The sequence below is a fragment of the Terrapene carolina genome, unplaced genomic scaffold (genome assembly GCF_002925995.2).
Source record: "Terrapene carolina triunguis isolate 2854851 unplaced genomic scaffold, T_m_triunguis-2.0 Scaffold89, whole genome shotgun sequence".
Lineage (NCBI taxonomy): Eukaryota > Metazoa > Chordata > Testudines > Emydidae > Terrapene > Terrapene triunguis.
The window spans coordinates 4,066,893-4,092,576 of record NW_020664440.1 but is presented as its reverse complement, the minus strand read 5'-3'; the positions used below and the strand labels follow the sequence as shown (position 1 = coordinate 4,092,576).

Below are 25,684 nucleotides of genomic sequence, written 5' to 3'. Positions count from 1 at the left end.
TTTTATAGGACAGCTCAAAAGGACATTTCAAATGGGACAGCAGTGATTTTTCAAGCTAATAACTTAGTTCCAGTATCAACAATCTTTTTTTAAAAAAAAATCAAAAGATGTAATCTAGATTGTGGACAAACAACTTAGAAGTATTGTGTTACCCTCTTACGACATGTGCTAGACACACAACAAACCTGCTGCCACACAGAAAAGTAAAAACGAAACCATTCCATATTTTTTGGACTCTCCAAGGGCTCAATCCTATGAGGTGCTGATCACTCTCACCTCCCCATCCAAGCTCAAGACTTCGCAGGAGCCTCAAATAAATATTCGAGCACATTTTTAATGAAACCTTGACAAACCCCTAAAAAAAAATCTTTACCAATAATTTGCATGTGGCTCATTTTCCATACAGTGATTAAAAAATTACATAGATCCAGAGTTAGAAACCCCCTGGAAAAGGGTGTAAATTTTTGCAATTTCTATTACTACAATAACCATACTGAAAGATATGTTCCTGAGTACCAATGGACTCATGATAGAGCAAGACATTTGTGTGTGAAATGATTACTGCCTAAGCAAGACAGAATATTGCAATAGAAAGGAACATATTCACTTGAAATACATTCAAATTTAAAAAAAAGTTAAGCAGTTTGTAGCACTTCACTTGCCCCTTAGTTCTACTGCCAACGTTTGTGGTTTTGTAAAAACATTTCAGTTTTATTCCCTTTTGCTGTGTGAAAGCCTCGCATGCAGAAAAAGGGAACCAACTGACTACACAGGGAAAACCCTTAAATTAACTATACACAAAGTGCTGTCAAATGCATCAAGTACGCCGGAGGTGGGGGGAAGCAGCTGATTACCCCTTTCCGTTAGTACTAGGCTGTTGTACCACTAGTGGGTAAACAGTTTTCAGACTAAAGTGTGATTTTTAACCTTACTTCCCCTTAAGACTCACACCACATCAGAAGGTATCTCTGGTATAAAGTTGAAGAGATTGTTTTATATACATCAGCACTCTCATTGCTGTATGTTTAACACAGCAGGTATCAGAGCAGCAGCCTTTACAGTTTTCCGAATGTTCTGTTCAATAATATACTTAATTGAATAACCAAATCTTTCAGACACTTTTGGTGGTTTTCATTATTGCTGTATGTCAATTAATAGGCATGGGCAACAGAATATAAAATGACACATCGAAAGTTTTGTAAACTCCAGTTTTTGTACTGACTCCTTATGTAAGTGTTGGGCAATGAATCAAACTGACCTGTGCCAGTGCTAATAGACCACTCATTAAAAATGAAGCAAACCCACTCAGCTGAACACATAGAAATCTACTTCTATGAGAAATGCTGTAACTTTAATTTTCATTCACAAGGCTAGAGCTGTTTCACTTACTTACATGTAAGAATTTAGTTCAGACAGTGGAAGTACTTCGACATACATATGTTTTTGCTACAAAGAGTCAAGAATGGTTCTATGTTTAAAATTCATTTTGTTTGCTGTTTCACACTTCTAATTTCTCCTACAAAACAAAGATAATAAAAGTGCTAACTAGAACACTTAACATCTTCCACTAAGCGGAAGTCCCAAAGTGTATGATTTTCATATTTTTGCTACTCTTCAATTGTGTTGTTTTATGGTTAAAGTGTTCAGACTGCCCCATACAGTATTATACTATTCAGACAAAACACTGAAATAACTAGTTTTCACACAAATCCATGTGAACAAGGAAATTTAAAGTTAAAACTGATGCTTCTTCCTACAAAGTATTTAGATCACTGTGGAATTCTATGCATCATGCAGTACTATAGCTACAGAAATAACTAGGTACAACAGAACATTGAAGATGAAGATTCAGACTTAATGTCATATTTGCATTTCATGCGTGTGTGTCAAATGGAAAGTAAAAACAATATTTTATCGGTTTCCTTCCTTCCATTGTCAGAGAGGTGCATATAAAGCTGACCCAGTTAGAAAAAGGACACTGATTAAAAATAGTATTGAAAAACCTCAGAACAAATACCCATAGACACAGTACACCGGGTTACTCCTCCTCCTCCTCTGGAGCTGCACTAGCAACACGGGGCTGGCTGACAGCAATCACCTATGAGCTACATTGGTCTGCCGCTCACTCACTCACTGCTGCTTCATTATCATGTTCTAATCATGGGGCCTAGATACAAGGATTCTGCCTTAATCTTCAATTGATGTTCCTTTAATCATCAGATCAGTTTTGTTTGCCTGGTAAATCAGGACTGGGTCAGTTCATTTTCTATTGTGTTGTGTTTTAAAGTATGTTATTTATTGAACAGACTGTGTTTAAACAAATGATATTTCCCCAAACAAGAGATTTAGAAGGACAAATCCTTCAGAGAGCACAGGTTATTGATCTGATAGATTACCAAGGCTCATTAAGTGATGTTCCAATCTATCAAGCCAGTCTGGCTGTAATGCATGTTAACTAGAAACTTTTACTGAGAATTCTTGTTACATTTTTGTAACAACGATAATACAAGTGGCCAGCAGAGGATATTAATGTAATAACTACTGTTGAGCAAAATATCAAAGGGTAGGTAACAAATAACAATATAGTTATGTCACATCCTTCACACAAGAGTTACCCGACAAAACCACTGTTTTGAGGTGGGTTAGTTAAGGTAGTATATAGCTAACTTTGAAGTGTGACAAGAAATGCAACTCAACTGCATAGCACATCCTGTAGGTCCGTGGTTCTCAACCAGTGGTACATGTACCCCTGGGGATAGGCAGAGGTCTTCCAGGGGAGTACATCAACTCATCTAGATATTTGCCTAGTTTTATAACAGGCTATATTAAAAGCACTAGAAAAGTCAGTATAAACTAAAATTTCATACAGACAATGACTGGCTTATACTGCTTTATATACTATACACTGAAATGTAGGCTCAATATTTATATTCCAGTTGATTTATTTTATATTGTATGGTAAATATGAGAAAGTCAGCAATTTTTCAGTAACAGCGAGCTTGCATCTGAAGAAGTGGGTATTCACCCACGAAAGCTCATGCTCCTATACGTCTGTTAGTCTATAAGGTGCCACAGGACTCCTTGCTTCTCTTACAGATCCAGACTAACACGGCTACCCCTTTGATATGTGACACTTTTGTATTTTTATGTCTGATTTTGTAAACAGGAAGTTCTTAAGCTAGTTGAAACTCAGGGTACACAAGACAAATCAGACTCCTGAAAGGGGTACAGTAGTCTGGAAAGGTTGAGAACCACTGCTGTAGGTATTATGGCATTTTATGTCTGATTGTATACTCCTAGCACAATGGGGCCCCAGATCTTGGCTGGGGGTCCCTAGGTACTATAAATAAATAATACGCATAAACTATTTAACTAGGAAAACAGTAATAGAAAACATTCCTTATGTGCAATGTGGCCAAGTTAACATTGCTTCTGCAATCTTAATCCCTGCATTTCCTGATTTAAAATAAATAAATAAGTATGCTTACAACAGTGTACTCTGCTTTGCCTGTGATTCACAATGCCGTCATTTAAAACGCTGAGTCGGATCTGATGGTGATACTTCATTAAGAGTACGTCTAGTGTACAATAAAAAGTGTGTCTTTTGTTAGTTAACACGTTTTAAAACCGTCGGGTTCCCCTCCACAGCTAATAGATGTTAAAATACAGCTTGCCCTGTCCACACTAGAACTTCAAAATGTGTTAGCTAACATGACTTAAAACTGCACCGTAAGATGAGTGGAGAGGCAGAGGAGTGAGTTCACATAGGTAATGCTCTTGTTCGGCTAGAGACAGTTTTCTAGCCATTTTTATTGAGATGGTTGTATCTTACTCGGAGAAAAAGACGGGCTTTTTTTTTTTTAATTTAAAGCTTCAAATTTGCATAATACTGTCACAACTACAAAGGCCCCACCCACCTCATCCCTCAGGAATGAGGATTCACAGTTCTTCAGATTTGCTCCTGGGATGTTAAAAGCAACTTTCTGGAAGATTCTGCTGGGTCCATGTCTGTGAGGCAGCCACAATCTCTCTCAGGCTACTGTGCCTCCCGACAGCCTCTTCTGACTGAGCCCTACGGCCAAGCCAGACCAGGAGAATATGCAGCAATATCAAAAAAGAGGTGAGACTTCATTAGACTCTGATGAAGTCTTATTTTAGCAAATATTGACTGAGCATATCAGAAGAGATTTTTCAGACCCTAATACATTGAATTCTCCCCTCCTCCCCAACCACACGAGAAATTACTCCTCACTGAGAACTATATATAACGGTCTTACATTTTAAACTTCAGTTGTTCTTATGCATCCTTGTTTTAAACTTTTCAAAAAAATTTTTTTTTTTTTTTTTTTTTTTTTACTGCTTTAGGGCCTCATTGTGCTAGGCACCGTATAAACTGAAAGGGAAGAGCATATTTTTTTCTTCCCTCCCACGGTCATCAAACTCAAAAATATTACTGAAATTATTTTTCCTCAAAACTGCCCATAAAATAATCACCTTCAGGCAGAGAACAGGAGAAGATTTCATAAACGTTTAGAAAAGTTAAGAGCATCTGAAAATAGAGCGCTATCAAGCAAATTGTTTTGCAGCTTTAAATGCAGCTGGTAATTCCAGAGGTCTTGCTATAGTAAAAAGAATAATAATTAATAATATCCAGCATTTATATATTAAAAAAACGGTGCCAACCTTAACTTCATAACACCCCTGTGAGCTAGGTGAGCATCATTCTTCCAATTTGCATATGTCAAGAGGCGCTGATGCAACTTGCCTAAGGACATACAGCAAGTCAGTGGCAGAGCAAGGATAACATACAACTCAGAATCTCTTGGTTCTCAACTCTGCGCTCATCTCCTCTGATTTTACTGCCTATTCATTGCTATTGCAACAGCACCCAGAGGCCCCAATCAGGGATCAGGCCCCCTTTGTGCTAGGCACTGCACACACATACTCAGTGAAAAAACAGTCCCTGCTCCAAAGAACTTCACTATTAATTGCTTAAGTAAACCTGCTTTTTCCAACGGATTTTAAATCCAGACACAAACTAGGGACTCTGGGGTAACATGAAGTGAATTCCCTGAGGCACAGAATTATAACAGCTCTTCTTATGCCTGTTGACCCGATTATAATGTTGTGACAAACAAAATAACCAGCAGTTTCTGATCATACTGAACAATTGGGAACATACGAAGAAAGTCTGGTTAAGTATGCTGGCCCATAGTTATCAGTATTAAACGCAAAAAAGATTAAAAAAAAACAAACAGTGAAATCAGTGTGATAGGATTTCAAAATGGGAATGATACTTATAGATACATGGCTGTCAGTGTATGTGACTTGTTGCATTCTGAATAAGCTTCATAGCAAAACAAAACAAAACGTGCTCAATACCTTCAGGTTAGAATCTCTATTATTTATTTACCACTTGTTTGTTATGCTGCACAGATTATATATATATATTCTGGCTATACATTAAATTCAACATATGAACAAAAAGTCATCTTAATCTGCTCATTTCTACTATTTTTGGTAAATACATGAATTAAATATCCCCCCCCCCCATGTCGTGTATATGTGGGGAAAACTGCCTTTTTCTTTTAAACCAAAGGTAAGAGAACAATTATTCCTAGCATCAAGAACTGGTAAGAGAACAATTTTTATATTTCTGCCCTAAGCTCTATTTAAAAAAACAAACAAAACAAATCAAAAAACGACAAAACCAAAAAACCCACTCCCTTCCCTAATTTGGAATTTTATCATGAAAATGGACAACTAAACCTAACTACAGCTGAGACAGCACAACACTATAATATCCTGGTATCTTTGATATTTCAGGTATACCAACTCAGCAGCCATGGCTACATCACTATTAAAACTGGCAGTACAAAAGACAATGAAAAAACCCCACAACAGATTACAAAGAAAGATTACTTAAGAGGAAAGAAAAACTGTGAATGGCCTGTAAAAGTTACTAAGAATATAGCAGAAATATGATAACATTAAAGATCTGTTAAACTGAGGAACCCTTACTTGCTACCTCTCCTATCTTTCCCTTTCTCTCAGACTCTATGCATTCCTAATGCTAGTTTTAAATTTTTCCATATAGATAACTAATCTGTTTAAATCCCAGATAAATACAATGCGAGGGAAGCTCAGTAATAAATTTTTACAGAATTTAAGATCTCTTTTTACTTTTTTTTTTCCAAAGCCCTCAGGGTTAAAAATAACTTTCAAAATAAGAACTGATGGCAGTGCTGTTTCCCCAAGTCTGCAGAAAGACATCTTCTGGCTTTTTTTTACAGCTCTCCTGAGAAGTAAAAGAATGAAATGAGCAACACTCTGATCAGGTGCTTTTCAGCTATTCAGAACCTTATGGGTCGCATTGAAAATGTCAAGAACCATGTGGGAAAGTCAGGGTGGCAGAGGCAGGGTCTTGAATTATTCATAGGGCAGAATCACTAACACAAAATGGAGCCACAGACAGGGGCAGTCTGGTGGCATAGGGCCTTCAAATTTACCATATCCCTACTAGAAAGAGACTGATGCAAAAGATGGAGCCACTGAGCACAACTCAGGGATAGCATCCAGGAAGGAATCCCAACACAAACCCAGCAGCTCGACAAGAGGTCAGGATGGGATGGATTTCTCACCAGGAAATTACCTCTGGAGTCTGAGGTTAATAGATGTCTTGTAAATCTGTCAAGCCCCAGGTTATTATGGAAAGATAGAGCATCTGCGTGGTCTCAGATTGCAGAGATTACAACATCCATAGTAGAGTATATGAACACAAATCTCTGTGTTGCCTGTTGAGGACATTACAATATCCGCATGGTTTGATTACGATATCAGGCACTGTATAACCTATACTTTTGCCTATACGGAAATTCACTGGTGTGATTTTTACCAAATCATAGCTCAGTTTAGAACACAGTGATAATATATAAAAACGCTGGCAAACAAAGACAACCTCCACCTAACCAGCAATGTACATTAAAGTACCACAGGGGTCATAACAAAGAAAAAGGTTTGGGAAGTTACTGGGGAATTCTCACACCCGCACTCAAGCCAAATGACCTTAACGGGATATTATGGGTTTCCAAATCAAACAAGCAAGCAAAAAAGCCATAGAAAAATCAAAGAATGCCATTGTAGACATTCTTATTGAAGGTTTTACAAAAGATGAAGTGTTGGAAAGCATGGAAATACAGACCTAAGGTAATCTGAACAACCTTATTTCTGACTCGGTATCTCTGCTCATCCTCCACCCAGCAACTACAACAGCAACAAAAAAATGGTTACATTACACCAGTACACTGTTCCTCTTCAACTCTGACAATATGAGTTACACGATCTTACTACATACCGGTAGTATAATACTGGTGTATCATATTCATTGAACAAATGAAAACACCACTTACCCACTACTTGTGCCACCTAAATGACTACAGGCTACGCTCCAAACTTATCTTTCCATGAAGAAAGAATATCTCGTCACATACTAAAAGACCTACCCTGTGTCCATTTTGCTTTCTGTGCCCCTTCACACACAGTTGTGAATTTTACCAGATTACTCTTTTACTATCTATCTACAGTAGCTTGTGTCACCTATAGTTACCAAAATCTGAATCCTCAGACACTGACTGGTAGGGTCTGTGTACCCAGCCAGGAAAATCATGTTGAATTTGCAAACTTCTCAAAATTTGCAGCTGAACCAATGTATAAGGAATTTTAAAATGGCCCAGCTGCTCGAGTTCCTGATAGACAGGTGACAAAGATATTATTGCAATGAAAAGATTTCCATATGAAAGGAGAATGAAAAACACTGAGACTGTTGAGTTGTGAGGGGAGATGAATCAGAGGAAATATGATAGAAATGTATAAATAATTAATTGTGTAAAGTAGGTAAGTCAGATCCACCTTTTTACAATCTCAGAAAACAAAGAGCACGGGGACTGTCACCGCAAAGAGCAACTGCACCTGAATTTCCCTTTGGTGGCCCAGCAAAGGCACACCCTCTTGGGCTTCAGGCTCCCAAACTGTTGCTTCTTGGGAGAAGACTCCCATCCCCATTCATCTCTATCTATCTGTTGACTCGTATTTTATATTTAGATTATAAAGTCTTTGGGGCAGGGACTGTCTTTTTGTTCTGTGTTTGTACAGCACCTAGCGCAATGAGGTCCTGGTTTTTGACTAGGACTCCAAGGTGCTATGGCAATACAAATAAATAATAATAATTGTTTACACCAGATACACTTAAACTGTGGAACTCATTGTCACAAGATATCAGTGAGACCAAAAGCTCTCTAGGATTCAAGGAAGGATAAACATTTACATGAATAATTAGAATAACAGTTATATTAAATGTTATACAAAATATATAAAACCTTTATGCTTCAGGGCATAAGATAATCATTAATTGTTGGGCTTTAGAAAGGAACTTCCCTTATGGAGAGGTAATTCCACTATTATATATGTATATTATATATGACAGTATTCCTGCACTTTCCTCAGAAGCATATGGCACTGAACGCCGTTAGAGATGGAATACCAGACTAGATGACTACTGGGCTGATTCAGGATGGCAATTACGAAATGCTAAGAAACATTAAGTTAAAAGACACAACAAGCTGCAATATTAGTGTGCTTCTCATAGTGACTATATCAGGAAAATAAAAAGGTGTCAGGGATACAGGGCCAGAGTTCAGACTGATTGGGGTAACTCTCCATCTTCATGCTTTCCAATTTTTGTTTTTGTAAATGGCAAGCCTTAAGAATTGTCACATTTCCTTGTGGGGAGGCGGGAGAGACAGTAAATTACAATTTTTTCAAGGCTCTTTGACTTAAGATACTCATAAGTATGAGAAACCTTATCTCCACTTTAAAGTTCTGTGTCTTGGAACATAATATTCATGCTGCAACACCCAGGGCAGAAGTGATATCATTTATTTGTTTTTGTTGTTTTATGTAATGCTATCTTACACTGGTTTTATGCCTTTGTAGCCCGAACATTTTATTACGCCTAGGAAAAGAACAGTCACGGGTATTCCATTAATTCTGCAACAGCTCACTTGGAGCACTAAATATATAAAAATTTGCTAGGCTTCTGCAGAGGATGTTTACTGCCTAAAATGTTACAACCAAAGTTTTAGTACACACAAAGTCTCACTCAGCCATTTTAAATTTTATTTTAAAGGAGCCCAGCAGCCAGCTGGGACATGACAACCTAGAACTAAAAATTAATGCACATCTAGAAATAAAAAAATATAACTGTAGTATTCAATACATTTAGACTAATAATTTATTCTCATATTTCAGCCCACTGAGTACCATTAAAGGGAAAACAATCACCCTGCCCACCCTAAACAAAAGACCTGGCTTTAGAACAGGGAATGCATTAAATCTCTGACTTTTAAATTACACTGCTGGGTGCCACTAGGAAGACAGTTAAAGTAAACATGTTCTTACTAGTTTACCTCCTTAATTAATAAATTGACAAAATGATACTGAAGTGTATAGAAGATTGACAGAATTATAATCTACCTTTTTAAATGTTTAACTGCTGTTCCTGTCCTCGTTAAAATAGTTTCTTTAAATAATTTGTTTTGGATTTCACATTTCTGTAGGGAAACAGTTTTAATTTAACAGATTATGCTCTGTTCTCAGCACTTCCTGTGTCATGAAACCACAGTTACCACAAATAAGATACGGTACTTCTCCCCCCCTCAGTTAAAACTTTTTAAAATGTTAACTCCAATTTTAGACATCAACTAGGTAAACAATCATATTACTTTATAGTACATTTTAAAAAGAACTACTGTTTCAAGATACTTAGATGGTTTAGTGCAAACCTCAGCATTTTGAGTTAATAGCAAACTCAACTCCCATCTGCTTTTGAACTTTGGCCAAATCTCTCAAATGACATTTCAGAATGGTTTATGTGGGCCGTTTGCAGCAGTTAATCCCTCATTTTGAGATTATCCACTTTGATCAACTAACTCTGCAAAGGCCTTCTACACAACTTCACCAGTGTTCAACTCCACCCCTGGCAGAGTATAAACAAACTTAGAAAACGCACAAAGTATACGTCTTTTAGTTCCATGTAGTGTTAGTACAGAACTATACCAACCTTCTGCAACCTCCATGCAGATCTGGGCTCTTTGCCAACTCCTGCCTCTGAAAACTGCACAAGAAAAGTTACCCAGAGCTTTCAGCCCTGTGCAAAAAGAAAGGCTGTTCTGGAAAGCCTTCTTGTTAACTCCCATTCACATAATTTGATTGTGCTTCATTGCACCCTTGCTACTAAAGCCTTGCATCATAATCTGGGTCTGCCCACAAACTCCCAACAAGCTCCATGTTTGGGTTTATGTAACATTTGCTACTACAGTAAAGTGCACTTGAATCACAAAGGTCCTGGCAGATAAATAGTAAAACAGGAGGTGGAGTCTAATTTTATTTAATATGGTCATACCAGGAGTCCTTGCTGATGTAAATTAATCCTTCTATTTTCACAGCAACTTGTCAGAGTTTGAGAAGGCAGCACTTAAACAATTTATCACATTGACATGCTAATCACTTACTATCCCAATTTTCTGACAGTTTCTTTAAAGTAACCTTAGCACCCCAGGTATATTAACAGATGTATTATACAACAAACATATAATACTTAAATCTATCTCCAATTACCAAGAATATTAATACCCCAGTTAACAGCGATCATGTTTGTACAGAATGAATCTCTAAAATTACCTTTTACCACAGTTCACTGCAGTTTTTAACATTTTCAGATTGTAGTACACGTTATACAAACCTTTTATACGCTATTTTTATGCCAAAGCTCTACAAGAAAAATATGAATTCCTTCCCCATAATTATTGTATGGGTACTAATAGGTGAAATAATGATTATACTCCCATGACTGAAGACTAACATAGAACTGATTAATATTAAGTACTTTGCTGTTAACTCTGCCTACCCCATTTAATGTTATAAAATCAATATTCAAGCAGCCCATCTACATCATAGCAGAAAGAAAAAAACTGGTATATCTGACAGTTTGCCAGCCAGAAGGTGGTTAACACCTGAAGTCATGTATTTGTTTATTATTCACCTCTCCAAACATTACTTAAATTTCCTGGGTAGTGCTAAATTACTAACTTCAACTCTATTTCCTGACTAGTCACTTAAAAAGTTCAGTATACTACCTGACAGAAAAGAATACAGGAGAAGTGGTTTGTGGGTGGTTTCGTTTGGTTGTGCTTTTGTTTCTTTGTTTTATCAAAGCCAAGATTTCTTTTCACACATATCAAATTACATTCAAATACATTTTTAAAAAGTAAACAACGGCTTCCGTCTTTGAAATACAAAGGTGCCCAGAGGAAAGACATCTGGCTTGTACAAGTGTCTTTGTGCTGTCAGTTTACTTGTTTTACCACCAAGAATGGCTAGCAGAAGCAAGGAATAGCATTCAAGCAGCTTCCTTTTCAGGAAAGCACAGAGCCTGGGGACTACTATTCTAATCAAACAGATTAGAAACAAATAAATCAAGGCATTGCTGAAGCTCACTTCACATGTCTTGCATGTTTAAAACACCAGATAGCAATCAGTATTTCCCTTTCCCGGGAACTTCAAGAAAGAGTGGTAAATGCTATCTGACCATTAACCACATGAAAAAAAAAAACTCAGTACGACAAGGACATTTGCCTGGATTTTCATTGTGAAAATCTACTTCACTCCACCTATAATCCACTGTTAAAAGTAGATACCAGCAGCATATAAATTTTGTTTGTTTGTTTGTTTTGTATTTACTGCATAGTATTTTAGTGCACCACCAACAATTACATTCTGGTAGTCCTCTGCTTATCTTTAATAGTACACAGAATTCAACTACTGTGGGGGATACCAACATTGTTGTCTTTGTCCCCTTGCCATCTCACATTTATTTTTCTTCATTTCTGTCTATTCCCTTTTAGGAGCAGCAAGGTGATGATCACAGAAGTGCTTTATTTGCAGAGCAGGCTATGGACTAGGATCATGCAATCACAGTCAGTTTCATTCTAAGGCAGTGGCATTTATAAAATCATCCTGCTGCTGATTGGGGGGGGGGAGGGGAGGGGAGTGATGGCAAAACAGGGGCAGGGAGGGGAATTAGGAAGCATGGAGGGGTAATTTTCCATGGGGAGAAGTTTGGAAAAGGATAATGGAATGGCCATACAATTGCTTTGAGGGAAAGTGCTGTGATTTTATGCTTCTTTACGTTGTGCTACCTAGCAAAACACATATTCACTACCTCAGTATCAGAGCTTTTTTCACACATTTTCCGTAACTTCTTCATAGCTGGCTGACACGTGGAGCATGATATGAAATTCCAAGCAACTTTAATCTCTGTCTTTAGTAAATCTCTATTTATTTTGTCACAAGACTTTGCCTTTACACTGCCCAATGTATGTCCCACAACTTAATGGCATTTTAAAGGGCTTTTCTGCTACAGCAAAAAAAAAAAAAAAAATACTGTCTGTACGATAATAAAATTGAAAAAGGCGTTGAGTTTAATTTCCTTATGATAATAAAGGTCTTAATAGGTTTTAAAGTTTTGGTTTCTAAAAATACTGTTCAAAATTCTCGAAAAACATAAAAAAATAATATAGTTGAGATAAACAATTTAAGCTGCCGGTTAACAGGATCATTTCTAGGTTAAGAAGCCTAAAATTAGCCCTATGAGCTGTGGTTTAGTCTGTGTGCATCCACGTCACGCTGGCCTCAACCCTCCCCAACACACTCTCGCTTGTCTGCTCCATTCTAGGGAACAGGAAGAGTACAGAAAATGACAAGAATCCTGCTTTCTAAGTGTCAGCCTGCTTACAAGAATGGAGCAGACAGCTAGGAGCAGGGAGAGGAAGAAACAGTGTGATGTGTCCCTGCAGAGAAAGCGAGTTCCCTGGTCTTTGTTATTGTAAGATCACCCAGCAGAGTAATGTCAATTTAAACTACACTGGAACTATAATACTGGGAGAAAAATGGCTTCCCTTGGATCAGCAGAGCGTGAAGAAAAATGTGCCCCCATCTCTTTACTGCGTGTATACACCAATACAAAAAGGAGGATGTATGTCAATGCATTCATATTTTTATGCACACACGGAATACCAAATAGCATGGTAGAAAGGTTTGTATTGGCATAAGTTTTGGGATGACCACACTGCTTGTCAGCGGCAACATTATATAATGCAGATCACCTCAAAGAAATGCGAATGAAACCATTATACCACAATATAATATATTCTGCATATTTCATACATGATGCAAAAAAAACTGTTTTAGGAATGGTTAGAGAGCTTTAAATACGTTTAATAGGGCTATTTTTTGTATCATGCTCCCTGTAAATCCAGATATCTTATTTACCAGGTGTGATGGTTGTATAGCTGTTATATAATAATCTAAGAAGCTAAGAGGTAGTTACTGGATAACTATAGTGGGTTATTAGAATTTCCTGTATGAATGTATTGATCTAACTTATACTGGGGTAGTGGAATGTTTCTGAAACACCTATAATGATAGAATTCAAGGAGAACTGTCTCCAAGAGGAAGATAATGGCCCCAGATAAGGTCACCTCACCATACATGAAAGACAATGGGCAAAGTTTTGCAGAGCTTACATCCTCCTCACAAGCCTTGTTCTGCCAATGCTAGGAACGAACAGATCACAGGGCTATAAATGTTAAAATAGTGACTTGGTCTTGGGGAAAGGATGTGATCCAAAGGACGAGTAGGCAGCATTTAAATGACTCTCCCCCTGAAGGTGAGAGAAATGGTTTGTGAGTTAAGGAAATGGTCTAGGACAGCAGACCCCAGAGGTCTCTGGGGAGCTCCATATGAAAGATATCTGGTATCTAGACATGCATGTAGTCTGTTTAATTGATTTAAGACTGGTTGTCTCTGAAATGTTTTTGTTGTAAATATTTTGCTTTAAGGAGGTTGTTTGATTACTGGTTACCTCCATTATTGCTCCCGGAAGGAACAGAACTGCAGGGTCTGAGCTTAAGTCAGGCCTGCTGAGGTAATCACAGTTGATCACAGGGGACTGCAGCCCAGACTTGGTTGGAGAGTAGGACAATTAGGTGATTCCACCCCAAGATAGGGGTGACACAAATCTAAAACTTGAGAGGGGGTGCACTCAAAGAGACTGCTGGGGGGGATGATAGGAGGTGCAGTTAGCCTGGGAACTGAGACACATGAAACCAACTATACAGGGATCAAAAAGACCCATAAAAAAAAAAAAACCACTGTACCTTATATCAGATTTTAAAGTCTGATATCTCTTTTTCCAGAGCTAGAAGTGGCTGCTCCGTGTTCTCCTGTGAACTCTCTCAGCCCAATAGCATAAGCTTCTGTTTCTAGTCCCTGCAGGGCCATCAAACCATTGACTTTGGAAGTCATGACATTTTTGTGTCTAGAAAAACTGCCACTGACCCAGGATTCAGTATTTCCTCTCCTGGCCCTCATACAATTGTTTGTGTTTGCTTTTGTTGAGTTTTTCGGGGTAGGTGGCTGGGGGGGTGTTGAGGAGAGTGGGAGAAAAGGAGGAAACGTCTCTGGCAAATTGATTAAAAAAAAAAAAATAGCAGCTGCTGGATGCTGCTCCGTGTTTGGAAAATTAGTGTAAATCCTGGAAAGATGAATTGGGGGCAGAGAGGTGGTGCGTGATAAAGTCACTGGTGTACGATCAAGTTATATTGTTCTGCAGTCTGTCACATGGATATCAACTCCGCATATGCAGGTACATTTATACAAAAATCATATATTACTAAACACACACATCATACACACACTAACGCTTATACATTGTCCTATAGATTTTTACTATTTTCAAGGATTACAAATTTTACGGAAATAGATTTCTAGTAAATCTTTTCAATCTCAGCTATTGCTGAACATTGCTACTAGGACAATCGGGGCTGGGCTGCAGAAGTAGGAAGAAGCTCAGTGCCTTCCCAGTGCTTCTAGCACGTTCTAAATAGCCAAAAAAGCCTCTTGCTTCCCTGTATACAAACTGGTGGCTCTGCAGAGAGAGAGTGATTGCTACCAAAGATCAGCAACTGGCCCCACTGCACTATCACTATGAATCTGGGCATTATGGGAAGCATGCTGCCTAGAAAAACACTCCCTCCTCAGCAGCAGAGTCCATACTACACAAAATTTAGTGAGCAACAGTTGCTGTAATATTCACTCTGTGACTAATGTGATGCGGACACCGAGGCTTACAGTATTATGGACACACACAAGTTATACCAACTCCCTGAGCAACAGAGAAGTGAGGAATATTTTTAGAAGTTGATAAGAAGATAGACGGCTTTGTGGCCCAGATGCTGGGTTGTGGTCAAGGAAGTGACAGTGCAACTACTATATGCGGAAAGGTTTGCACAAAGGTGGCTAAGAACCACTCTCCTGATCCTGGGCCATTTGTGGGTCAATATACACCTCTACCCTGATATAACACTGTCCTCAGGAGCCAAAAAATCTTACCGCGTCATAGGTAAAACTGCGTTATATCGAACTTGCTTTGATCCACTGGCGCACGCAGCCCCGCCCCCCTGGAGCGCTGCTTTACCGTGTTGTATCGGAATTTGTGTTATATCGGGTCGTGTTATATTAGGGTAAAGGTGCTGCCAGGGACCATCATGGCCAGCGGGGTTTACAATAGGCTGGCAATGGAGGGAAAAGGCGAGTTGGCCAACTCTATGCCACCTATAGGTACACCACCTACTTCCCAGAAGTGTGGTGAAGCTTAATTAATGTTTCTGAAGCACTCAATGCTCTGCAGTTGAAAGGCACAGAAGAAATGAAAAGTATTACTTTAATAACTTCCTCCTCACCAATGCAGCTAACATTAAGTATATGTGACACATGTGGCAGTTTCCTGCAATATCTTTGGGAGACCTTACTGAATTAATTTAAGTGTCTTTGGGGACAACTGTATGAAATGAATGGTTTATGTATTATTGTGGGCTGGGATTATATGTAACCTCTTGAAGGGGGAGATGTGACAGATGTGAGACCTGGGGGTCATAGGACTATATTGAATAAGACAAGAATGGACACTTGGAACAAAAAGTGCTAAGTGGTTTTTCTTGGGAATATCTAGGGGGAGGTGAATGTAAATTCCCCACCTCTGGTTATGCAAAAACCCAGCCTGCCTTTTGAAGCTATGCTCTGAGGAGGGCCCATTGTCTGATGATCCCCAGTTACACGAGACCAAGATCTAAGTACCACACTGTATAAAGGAAAGACTGAACTATTCATGGTTGTTTACTGGTTCTAAATCTGAGGCAGTTATAAAACTTTTAACTACGGGGGAAACCCAGTTGTGGGTTTTGAAGGACTGACACCTACGGAGCCTAAAGTTGGGGTTGCGGTGACCTCTGGTAAGCTGTTTAGCATGCGTATAGGTTCTTTTATTGTTTTTACTGTGTTTTCTCTGTAATGCTTTTGCCTTAAAAAATAAATGTGCTTGCTTATAAAGAGTTGTGCAGTATCTTGTAACTGCAGGCAGTATGCTACTCATAGCCACTGGAGAGAAAGCAAAGCAGACACTGGCCTGTTTAGACAGTCTGGCTTCCTGGGTATATCACAGTGTAGATAGGGAACAGTGCAGCCTGAAAAACCCTCGCTCAGGAGGGAAAGAGATGCAGGTCACCACCCAAGAGAGGTGACCGCTAAGGAGTCAGGAGCCTTTGCTGAAGGGAGGTACATCTCCTACCCCACCCACTGAAATAGCTGCATAACGGTGATTACAGACTAAGGCCTCATCTGACTGACAGACAAGGTTCCTGGGAATTACTGGAGCCCCCTTAGGAATTCACGTGACCATGAATGCTATCTCCTAAGATCAGGAGAATGTTCTTTTCTGGTAGAGGCACATGAAGTATATCTAGCTGAAAGAGAAGTCTCCCATTTTAAGGCCACCCTGTATATTTCAGAGATGTGAGCCAAATATTTCCTGACAGCACTTGCCTGTAGTGAGTGGAAGCTCAATTACACGGGAACTGCACTGCCTCTGCAGAAGCCTTGCCCAATGCCAATTCCCAGTAATCAGGGAGTGGAATGAGAGTCTCCCACCACCGCAGGAACAAAAGGTTTTATTTTATTAACTGGGGAAAAAAATTCTCAAAGCCAGTCCTTATTCCACCCCAACCCGTGCCAAAGAAATGAGTTATTAAGGCACTGGAGTAACTAATGTAGGTTGCATGACACCACTGGGGGTGGGGAGGGTGGTGGAGGGGGAAGGCAATAGAAAGACAGAACCGAGTTCAGGGAATAACAGCAGGCAGGAAATTTAGATGAGCTCTTTACCTTTGAGCAGCCCCACAATACTAGGTACACAACATTTTTTTTCCCCCCAAACTTCTTTTGGCATTGTGCAATGGATCGACCTGTATTCTCAATGTCAATCTGCTGCACAGCCTCCATATGAACTTTTGGGACCAAAACGCTGCATAAATTTTAGGGTGGGAAAAAACCAAACTATTATTTTGTCAAACTATGTATAACCCGCATCCTCCAGGTGGGAACCATATATCCTTCCAGTTCGATCGAAAGGAACTAATGTAATATTTTGGGTATCATTATTACTATCCCAACTACTCAATGGTATTTCACATATTCAGCTAGGATGGCATCTTAGGCTTGTGTGGATACGTGTAATATTACATTTATCTATTTTAATTTTCTGCCTTCTAAATTTTCTAAACCTTGAGAGGATTTATAGTTTTTGGGGAGTTTCACAGTGCAGAACCCACATTATTTTCCAAAGGAAATCATATAAAACATGAATGTGTTTTATTAAGTGACATGTTCAGTACACACCTAGCTGTTATAGAGAAGAACACATAAGGAAAACCAAAATTAGGTAATGAGTAGAACATTACTTGTTAAAATGATTAAATAGTACAATATTAATTACAACTAGACATACTGTGCAAAGTTCAGAACTCTAGAAAGACTTTAGCCTCCATTGTTGTTGTGACACTTTTTATAGTACTACAGAAAAAGCAATAGTAGAAATCCAGAAGCCAAGCTGACAAATTTTCTTGCAATTCTCTAAACAATTTGACTAAAACAGACTTGGGGCCATTCCTGTAAGGAGAGCCAATTGGACATTCTCCGATGAAACCAAGTTTCATCAGAAAATGCCGATTAGCTAAACCCAAAGTGTTTCGTGAAAGCGAGCTAGAAACGGCCTAGTTCCCAGCCAGCTGCCTCGTGGGCTGTGGAGAGGCCTGGAATTCCAGGCTGCCCCGGGGTGGAGAGCCGAGGTTTCCAGAGTTTGCTGCTCCAGGGCAGCCCCATCATGCCAGGGCTTGTAGGCTCCCTGCCATGGAGTTGACAGACTGGAAGTCCTTGGGAGCTGCAACTCTAACTGCAGCTCAGCTGTTCACTCCACAGTAGGGCGCCTAGAAGGCCCAGCTCACCCAGAGGCTCTCACGACTCCCAGGTTCCCTGCTGCAGAACTGGGAATCTAGAGATCCTGGTAAGGGCTTTCGGGGTCTGTGGCTCCCACTCCAGGGGAACCAGTTGGTCCTGGAGTCTGGAAGCCCTGGCATCTTCAGGCAGTATGCATGGTGGAACAGTCCCAAAGCCCCAGACTCCAGGAGCCCAAACACTGACAATGTCAATTTCACTTGGCAGCGGCTGTCCTAGGGAGAAAATTTCACTTCTAAAAATTTTTCCCCAGGATTTCCAGTTCACAAGAAGTTTCTAAAACATTTGGTTACAATCCAATATGGAACAAAACTGAATTTTAGAAAAATCAAAATTTCTCCCAAAACAGATATCCTGAGTTACGGCCAGGTCTACCTGTAAACAAGTAATCTGCAAACAGTTTTGATGTACTTGTGGTTCTAGTCCTCCTTCTTCCAACCTGCATTAACAGAGTAAATACTTTCCTAATATTTTCCATGTACGCAATTGCCACAAGGCTATTGTAAGATTGCATATGACAGAAATGATGGTGTGTGCAATTGTGGCAGGGAGGTGACGATCTCAGTATTAAGTTGTGATCTACACTACGAAAGGTGATAGAAACTGTGCTGTAAACCCTGAAATGTGAACATTCCCGAGTTGCATGAGAAATCCTATTGGCTTCAATAGGACTACTCACATACGGGTTTGCAAGATCAGTTTTAAATTACCCAATTTATTCAAATGTTCAAATCAAACGTTCAAATATGGAGATATCCTATCTCTTAGAACTGGAAGGGACCCTGAAAGGTCATCGAGTCCAGCCCCCTGCCTTCACCAGCAGGACCAAGTACTGATTTTTCCCCAGATCCCAAAGTGGCCCCCTCAGGGATTGAACTCACAACCCTGGGTTTAGCAGGCCAATGCTCAAACCACTGAGCTATCCCTCCCCCTCTTTCACATAATCTATAGCAACAAGTGTCTTTAATTTTGGTTCACTGGTCATTACAATTCGATATTTAGGACTTTGTCGGTATTTCCAAAGAGGTTAAGCTTTGACCATTTTTAGAAAATTATCCTACAGAGTAAATGCTGTTCCACTTAATCATGCAAAAAGTCACACTGAGTTAATGGTACAGCTAGTTTTGGCATTAATTGTTTTCTTAATACTGTGAGTTTAAATCAGCAATAAAGGTTTACTTATTTTTTAAGTAATATATATAAATCATGTATTTATTGATTAGACATTTGACAATATGTTGGCAGACGATATTACATAGGAAATGTTATATACTCCCTCTTCTGGTCATACTTAAAAAAACACAGTTTGTAGGCTTTAAATATATGAGATGTGTATTGGATGTCAGTTTCTTTGCTTTGTTTTTGTAAGTCTCTGGCACTTTTCCAGGAATTAATAATATTGTCCCTATCAGGAAGTTATTGAAAGGTCAAAGAAAACTGGTAATCAATAAATGTGTAAATAAATACTCAGTAATTTAAAAAGTCTATGTAATGCCTAATTAGAAGGTTGAAAATAAATTATTATTTTTTCTATTTGGTACACATTAACTTTCTCTTGAGTTTCTACAAGAGCATAACATTAATGCAGCTTTTTGGTTTGCTATGATTGTGTGTACCATTGTCAAAGATGAGAACACAGCTTTGGGAATGCTGTTTGCTTGCTGCATGGCCAGCAGAAGGAGCAAGTACGCACAAAGCATTGCTTTTTGTGTAGGCCTTGCATGAACAATTTTCTTCCCTCTAGTAATAATCCTGGACATATATATTCGGAAGTCAGAGGGCATTCCTCTCCATGCTGTTATAAAAGCAGTGATACATCCTACTGATCAGAGCAGAAGCCACACCCATATATTAAGTGCCCCTTATTTTCTAAGAAGTGTTACTTAATTTTATTTCTATGTTTCTTACATAAGCAACAAGAGAAAATGCACTGAAGAGAGGCACAAACAAATCTGCATACTGAAGCATTCTAGTAATATTGTGTGTGCACGTATGCAGATATATGCGCCCATCAACATCACAGGCAATGTGTGATGAAGTGGGAGACACATCCAAAATGGGCCCAGTGCATATAGAATTACGTAAAGTGCTGCATTCACAAATTATATTAATGTGATCGCTTTTGCTGAAATAATTTTAAAGGAAGAAGCCGTGATAGTTTTTTTATTGTAATCCTTTTTCCCCTTTCTTCAATATTTTTCTAAAGAGAAAATTTGCGAGTTTGTATAATTCCATCTGTTTTTTATGATTTATTTTTCTCCTTTGAGCCTATTTTCCCTTCGTTTGCTTATCTTCCTCCTCGCTGTATTTTCTCTTTCACTATGTTTATTTCAGTTCTGCATTTGTTTCTCTGCTTTTTTTTAGCTATTCCCCTTCATTTTCATGTTTCTTCCCATCCATTTACCCTCACACTATCTCACCTCCTCTCAAGTTTATCCACACCTATGGGATTTTTTTTGCACTTTTCTCCTCCTCCCTGGACATGTCCACCCAGGTTACAACTACTGAACTCTAGCCTTGCAAGGCTCTCCTGATAAAGACTTATTTTTGCTCCTAGTGTCACCATCAGTCGTGTACCCCTTGCTCCCCTCTCTCTAGGCAGATACTGCACCGTGCTCCTACTTTCCCTCAGCATAGTAACTGTGCTGCAGGCCTGGAGAAGTGTTGTGTGGTTTGTGCACTGCTCAGACACCACCACAAGAGAATATGTGAATGGCCCTTCTCTGGTGAGAAAAGGGAGATGATTGTGAGGAGAGGGTTGGAAGTGAATGGGAGGAGGATAGAATCTGTGCAACATGAAACTATATGTATGCATGAAAGTAACTTTTTTTTGACAGTTGGGAAAAAAAGAAGTCTCTCTTTATCTTTGTAGTTCAATACTTAACAGTGTTTAAAGAGGTTCCCAGAATGCACCTTTCTGGGATTGTAAGTGTTGTGGTGTTCATCTGAGGTTTGCATTTCTTGGAATAGTTTAGTCATGAGAACACAGACTTCCCAAAAGAAACAAGCCAGGAAGGCCTTATAAACATATAACTATTTTATAGTTGGTCACATTTCAGGATTAAACCTTTTGACAGTGTCCTTTTAATAGTGAGTCCTTGTCTTAGAGGTTTTAAACTATGGGCTACCATCCCCTCTCTCCTCTCCATGCCAGTAGGAACCCAGTTTCTTTTTCTTCTCTGGAATAAGGCTCCTCCCACCTTCCTGGCATTCCTCCCCCAAACAGGTTGCAGCTTCAAACTTCTGTGTACAGTGCTGCTCTGGGCTCCATGCCAATTCCTCCACGCCTCTGGCCTACCCTCTCGATGCATGCTACCTCCTCTGGCTGGGACCCAGACTGAAGGAGCGGTTAGGAACTAGAAAGAGCCCTTACAGTGGTGAAGAAATCCTTCTAAACATACACAGCATGTAAATCGATGCAGCATTGCTTTTCCTGAGTCTGCAGACAGTCTGAAACAATAACTCAAAGAGTGCTGTGATCTTAACCATGTATCTTAATGAGATCTAAATGATGAAACTTAATATGATTTAAAAGTCAATATTATTAACTATTTCAGTGCTGATCATTTTAGAACAAACAAACTAATGGGCTTATCCCACAATCCCAAATTACTCCTTAAAACTTCCCAAGTGGGACTTTAGTTATGTGCACTTAATAGCCATGGTTTAATTTATTAAAATTGCTAACCTTTTTGTTCCAGATACTCCCTCAGTTCTGTTTAGCAATATGCTGCATTTAGTTAAATTATTCCTCCCTCATGCCTAAGATTTGCTTCTCCATAGGAAGATGAAGATGATTCTTGCTTCTTCCCCACCAATACTAACTGTTGCTTCTTCCTCCCTACTTTCCTCTTTTAGACGTCAACCCTGAAAAGAGACCCATCCACATGTAGTCCCAAACCGTGGGATTTAAGCAGAAGGCTCACTGTGCAGGATTGGGATTTTCACTGGAAGACTTTATATCTTTACACAGTTCCTTCATTTGAAAATATTTCTCCTTCAAGTTCTCTCAAACAGAAGAGAAGATATTCTCTCTCCATTGTGTTTCAATCATTAGGTGATTTCTGCATTGCGTGCTATCTGTTCTGGCGGAGTAGCATGAAATTCAATTTGTACTAACCAATCTGAGGCAAAGAGAGAAGAAAGCATACCATGGTAATTTTACATTTTAAGTATTTTAGCACATACAGTAATATGAATTACAGATTAAGCAGTAAACTGTACAATGACTTTTCCTTGGTTTTTAAGTCTGAAATTCAACACCACTGTATTTTATCAGATACTGCTACCAACGATTGCTTTATACCTACATTCAGGGCTTGAAAATGCCATGTGCCCACAAAAGGGAAGCAATTTTACCAGGAAACTTCCATCAACTTCTTCAAAAACTAAGCTTTCATTTAACAAAGTTTATAGCTCTGACATGTGTAAAGAAACACTTCTAAATATGAACTGATTGTGACATTACAAATAAACACAGTACACAACTACTTTATTCTGTAAAACTGCAGGGGATGTGGACCTTTGTTATTTTTCATCCTGGCTAGGAGGCATAGTACTTGCTAATAGGTTATGGGTATACATTTCAAGTCCTGTCTATAACTCTGGTTTATTTCCAGAGAGTTTCTTTCCAGGTGGTAATACTTTTTCATTTAATGATGTTCTATTTAAAAATAACTAAATAATCACTTGAAAGATTTCTCTGAAATAAATCCCATACTAAACTTTGAGCCTTTCTGGGAATATGCCAAATTGATTCTTGCAAAAGGTATAGAATTTCACATAGCTCTGCCAAGAAGAAATTAAACTAGTCGTTACTGGACCTAGAAACTAAAATCCAGCTGCTGGAAACTACTGTATGAGAACTGCCTGCATGTCTAAATGGAACCTGCTAAAGTTGCCAATGATAATTTACTAAATCACAGAGATTAACTTGGACTGAGTATATGTCTAATACCACCTGTGCCTATTTGACAATATGCTTGGCAGATTGCTAGCCCATGTGTAAAAAACTAGAGGGTCTAGAAAGTTTTATTTTGACTATTAAACCATTACAGGAGGAGGGGTTTAGGAAGACTGATATCAGTTGAAATTCCTACTATTTGTATAAAGTATTTTTACATTAGTTAAGAGAGTCCTAGATGAACAGCAGGCACTTCATTACTGAGAAAAATTAGTCAACTGCCCAATAGATTGCTAAATATAATGAAGACCCATCCGTCCAAAAGACGTAAGAGCTCATGCAATCTTCTACAAAAAAGCCCAGGTGCAATGGTTTGGGAGCCAGGTTCAAAACATTCCTTTCCCATCTGCATTAAACATTGACTTGTAAACACACTCCATCTTTGACTTTGTGTATTTTTTAAACACTCAATCTTTCTCCCTAAAAAAAAAAAAAAAAAAAGCCTAGAAGTTAACAAAATATATATATATGACTTAAATATTGATGTCAAATTTTCAGTTTGGTCAGCTGTCAGTTCTAGTTTATAGTAACCAATAAGGCTTAGATTTATGTTCAGGCTATAATGTGGGAAAAGCAACCAATGCATATGTTACGCTGAAGGTTCTGAGATACTAAGTTACGTGTGATATCAGAACACGTCAACTTTCTACAACGTATTCCAAGAGTCAAGTATAGCAACACTGATTACAATTATCTCTGTCAAATCCAAGAAAAGTTAATGGGGTCATTTATCTTGATTAAAATCGGGTTGGGTATAGCATTTCTAACCCAGTTTAAAAAAAAAAAAAAAAAGTTTGAAAATTTACCAGACACCTACTAGGCAGAAGACAGAGGACTAAAACCTGCTAGTCACAGACAGATACAACACCTGAATAAGTGTGTGAGTGGAGGAGGGGGAGGTAAGCTAAAGAGCCTGTGTAGTGAGACAATCAGGTGATGGCAACTCCTAATGAGAAGCCCAATCTACAGCTTTCAGCTACTGGGAAGAGCGTTGGTGCTGTTCTCGGACTCTATCTTTCATATCAGCCTCTAGCTAACAGGTATCTAACAACATGAAGCTCCCCTTCTCTCTGCAGACTGAAAGGAGCAGGTATTTTCTGTCTCTTCTCTTCCTCCTGGCTGTGGCAAGGTTGGGTGTGTTCTTTGCTATTCTACCTCCAACCCTAGAGCTGCAAAGAGAGGATAAAATGGTCTTTACTAGTTTATCCCTTCCACATTCTCTTTTTTTTTTTTTTTTTTTTTTTTTTTTTTAAGGTCCTCCCTGCTGCAGGTCCTCCCTACAGAGTTTTCCAAAAGAGTAGCAAGGTGAAACTGACATTCTGAACAGTGTTACTGTTGCCCACAGAACAGCAGAAGTGAAGCTGAACAGAGTCATTAATCTCATTTGTCACTGCATGCCAGAGCCATGAGAATGAGTAGAGGCACCAGACATGCCAGTCTAAAGACTCAGGAACAGTATACGGTATCATTTTCTCTTTCCAATATTTAACCCTTTTATAGCTTTTTACAACCATTCAATAATTAAACAGACAACGCCATTACAGGTCTCATTCATAGCTCTTATGATACTTTATAAGGTAGCAGGTTTCAGAGGGGTAGCCGTGTTGGTCTGTATCAGCAAAAACAACAAGGAGTCCTTGTGGCATCTTAGAGACTAACAAATGTATTTGGACATAAGCTTTCGTGGGCTAGAACACACTTCATCAGATGCATGGAGTGAAAAATATTTATACCTGCTCCTGTATTTTTCACTGCATGCATCCGATGAAGTGGGTTCTAGCCCACAAGAACATGCTGCTTCTCACACCACTGAGCTGCCTCCCTTCCATGGGGCCAGAAGCCAGACTAGCTACTTAGCAGGGACGTGGCTCATTGCACACACCTGGCTGGCAACCAGTCCAGGATGGGAAAAGCTGGTGAAAGCTCTTGAACCACCACCAACAGCCCACGTCCCCCCCACCACAACCATGCACTGCTCTGGGATCTCCACTAAAAACTAAAGGAACCATGGCAATGGGTTTTACATACCCACAAAGACCAGCCATGTGCTGAAGTATGTGGAACCGTGAACATTAAATTTTTCAGGGCGAAAAAAAATGCATCCACTGGAACAGACTTTCAATCCTAGTCATCAGTTTCCATCAGTTTAGAGTTGTCATCTGAAACCATGAGAGCTTATCAAAAGATCTGCTAGGGATGGACCGTGAGGAAAGAAAAGGAAGGAACCCAAGACAAAGCCCAGGATGCCATTAGAGAGCC

The 25,684-nt window shown here is 39.1% G+C and overlaps 1 protein-coding gene across 3 annotated transcripts in view; it reads right to left on the bottom strand.

The window, feature by feature from the left end:
- ATXN7 (ataxin 7) overlaps nt 1-25,684 on the bottom strand; it is a 101,017-nt gene that overhangs the window by 24,011 nt on the left and 51,322 nt on the right. The window contains exon 1 of one of the 3 annotated variants that reach the window (XM_024192705.1): nt 10,118-10,166. The exons of the other annotated variants lie outside the window; for them this stretch is intronic. Within the exon in view, the coding sequence (XP_024048473.1) occupies nt 10,118-10,133 (16 nt within the window). The 5' untranslated portion in view covers nt 10,134-10,166. Of the gene's footprint in view, nt 1-10,117; nt 10,167-25,684 lie in introns of those variants that run through there. 3 annotated transcript variants of the gene reach the window in all.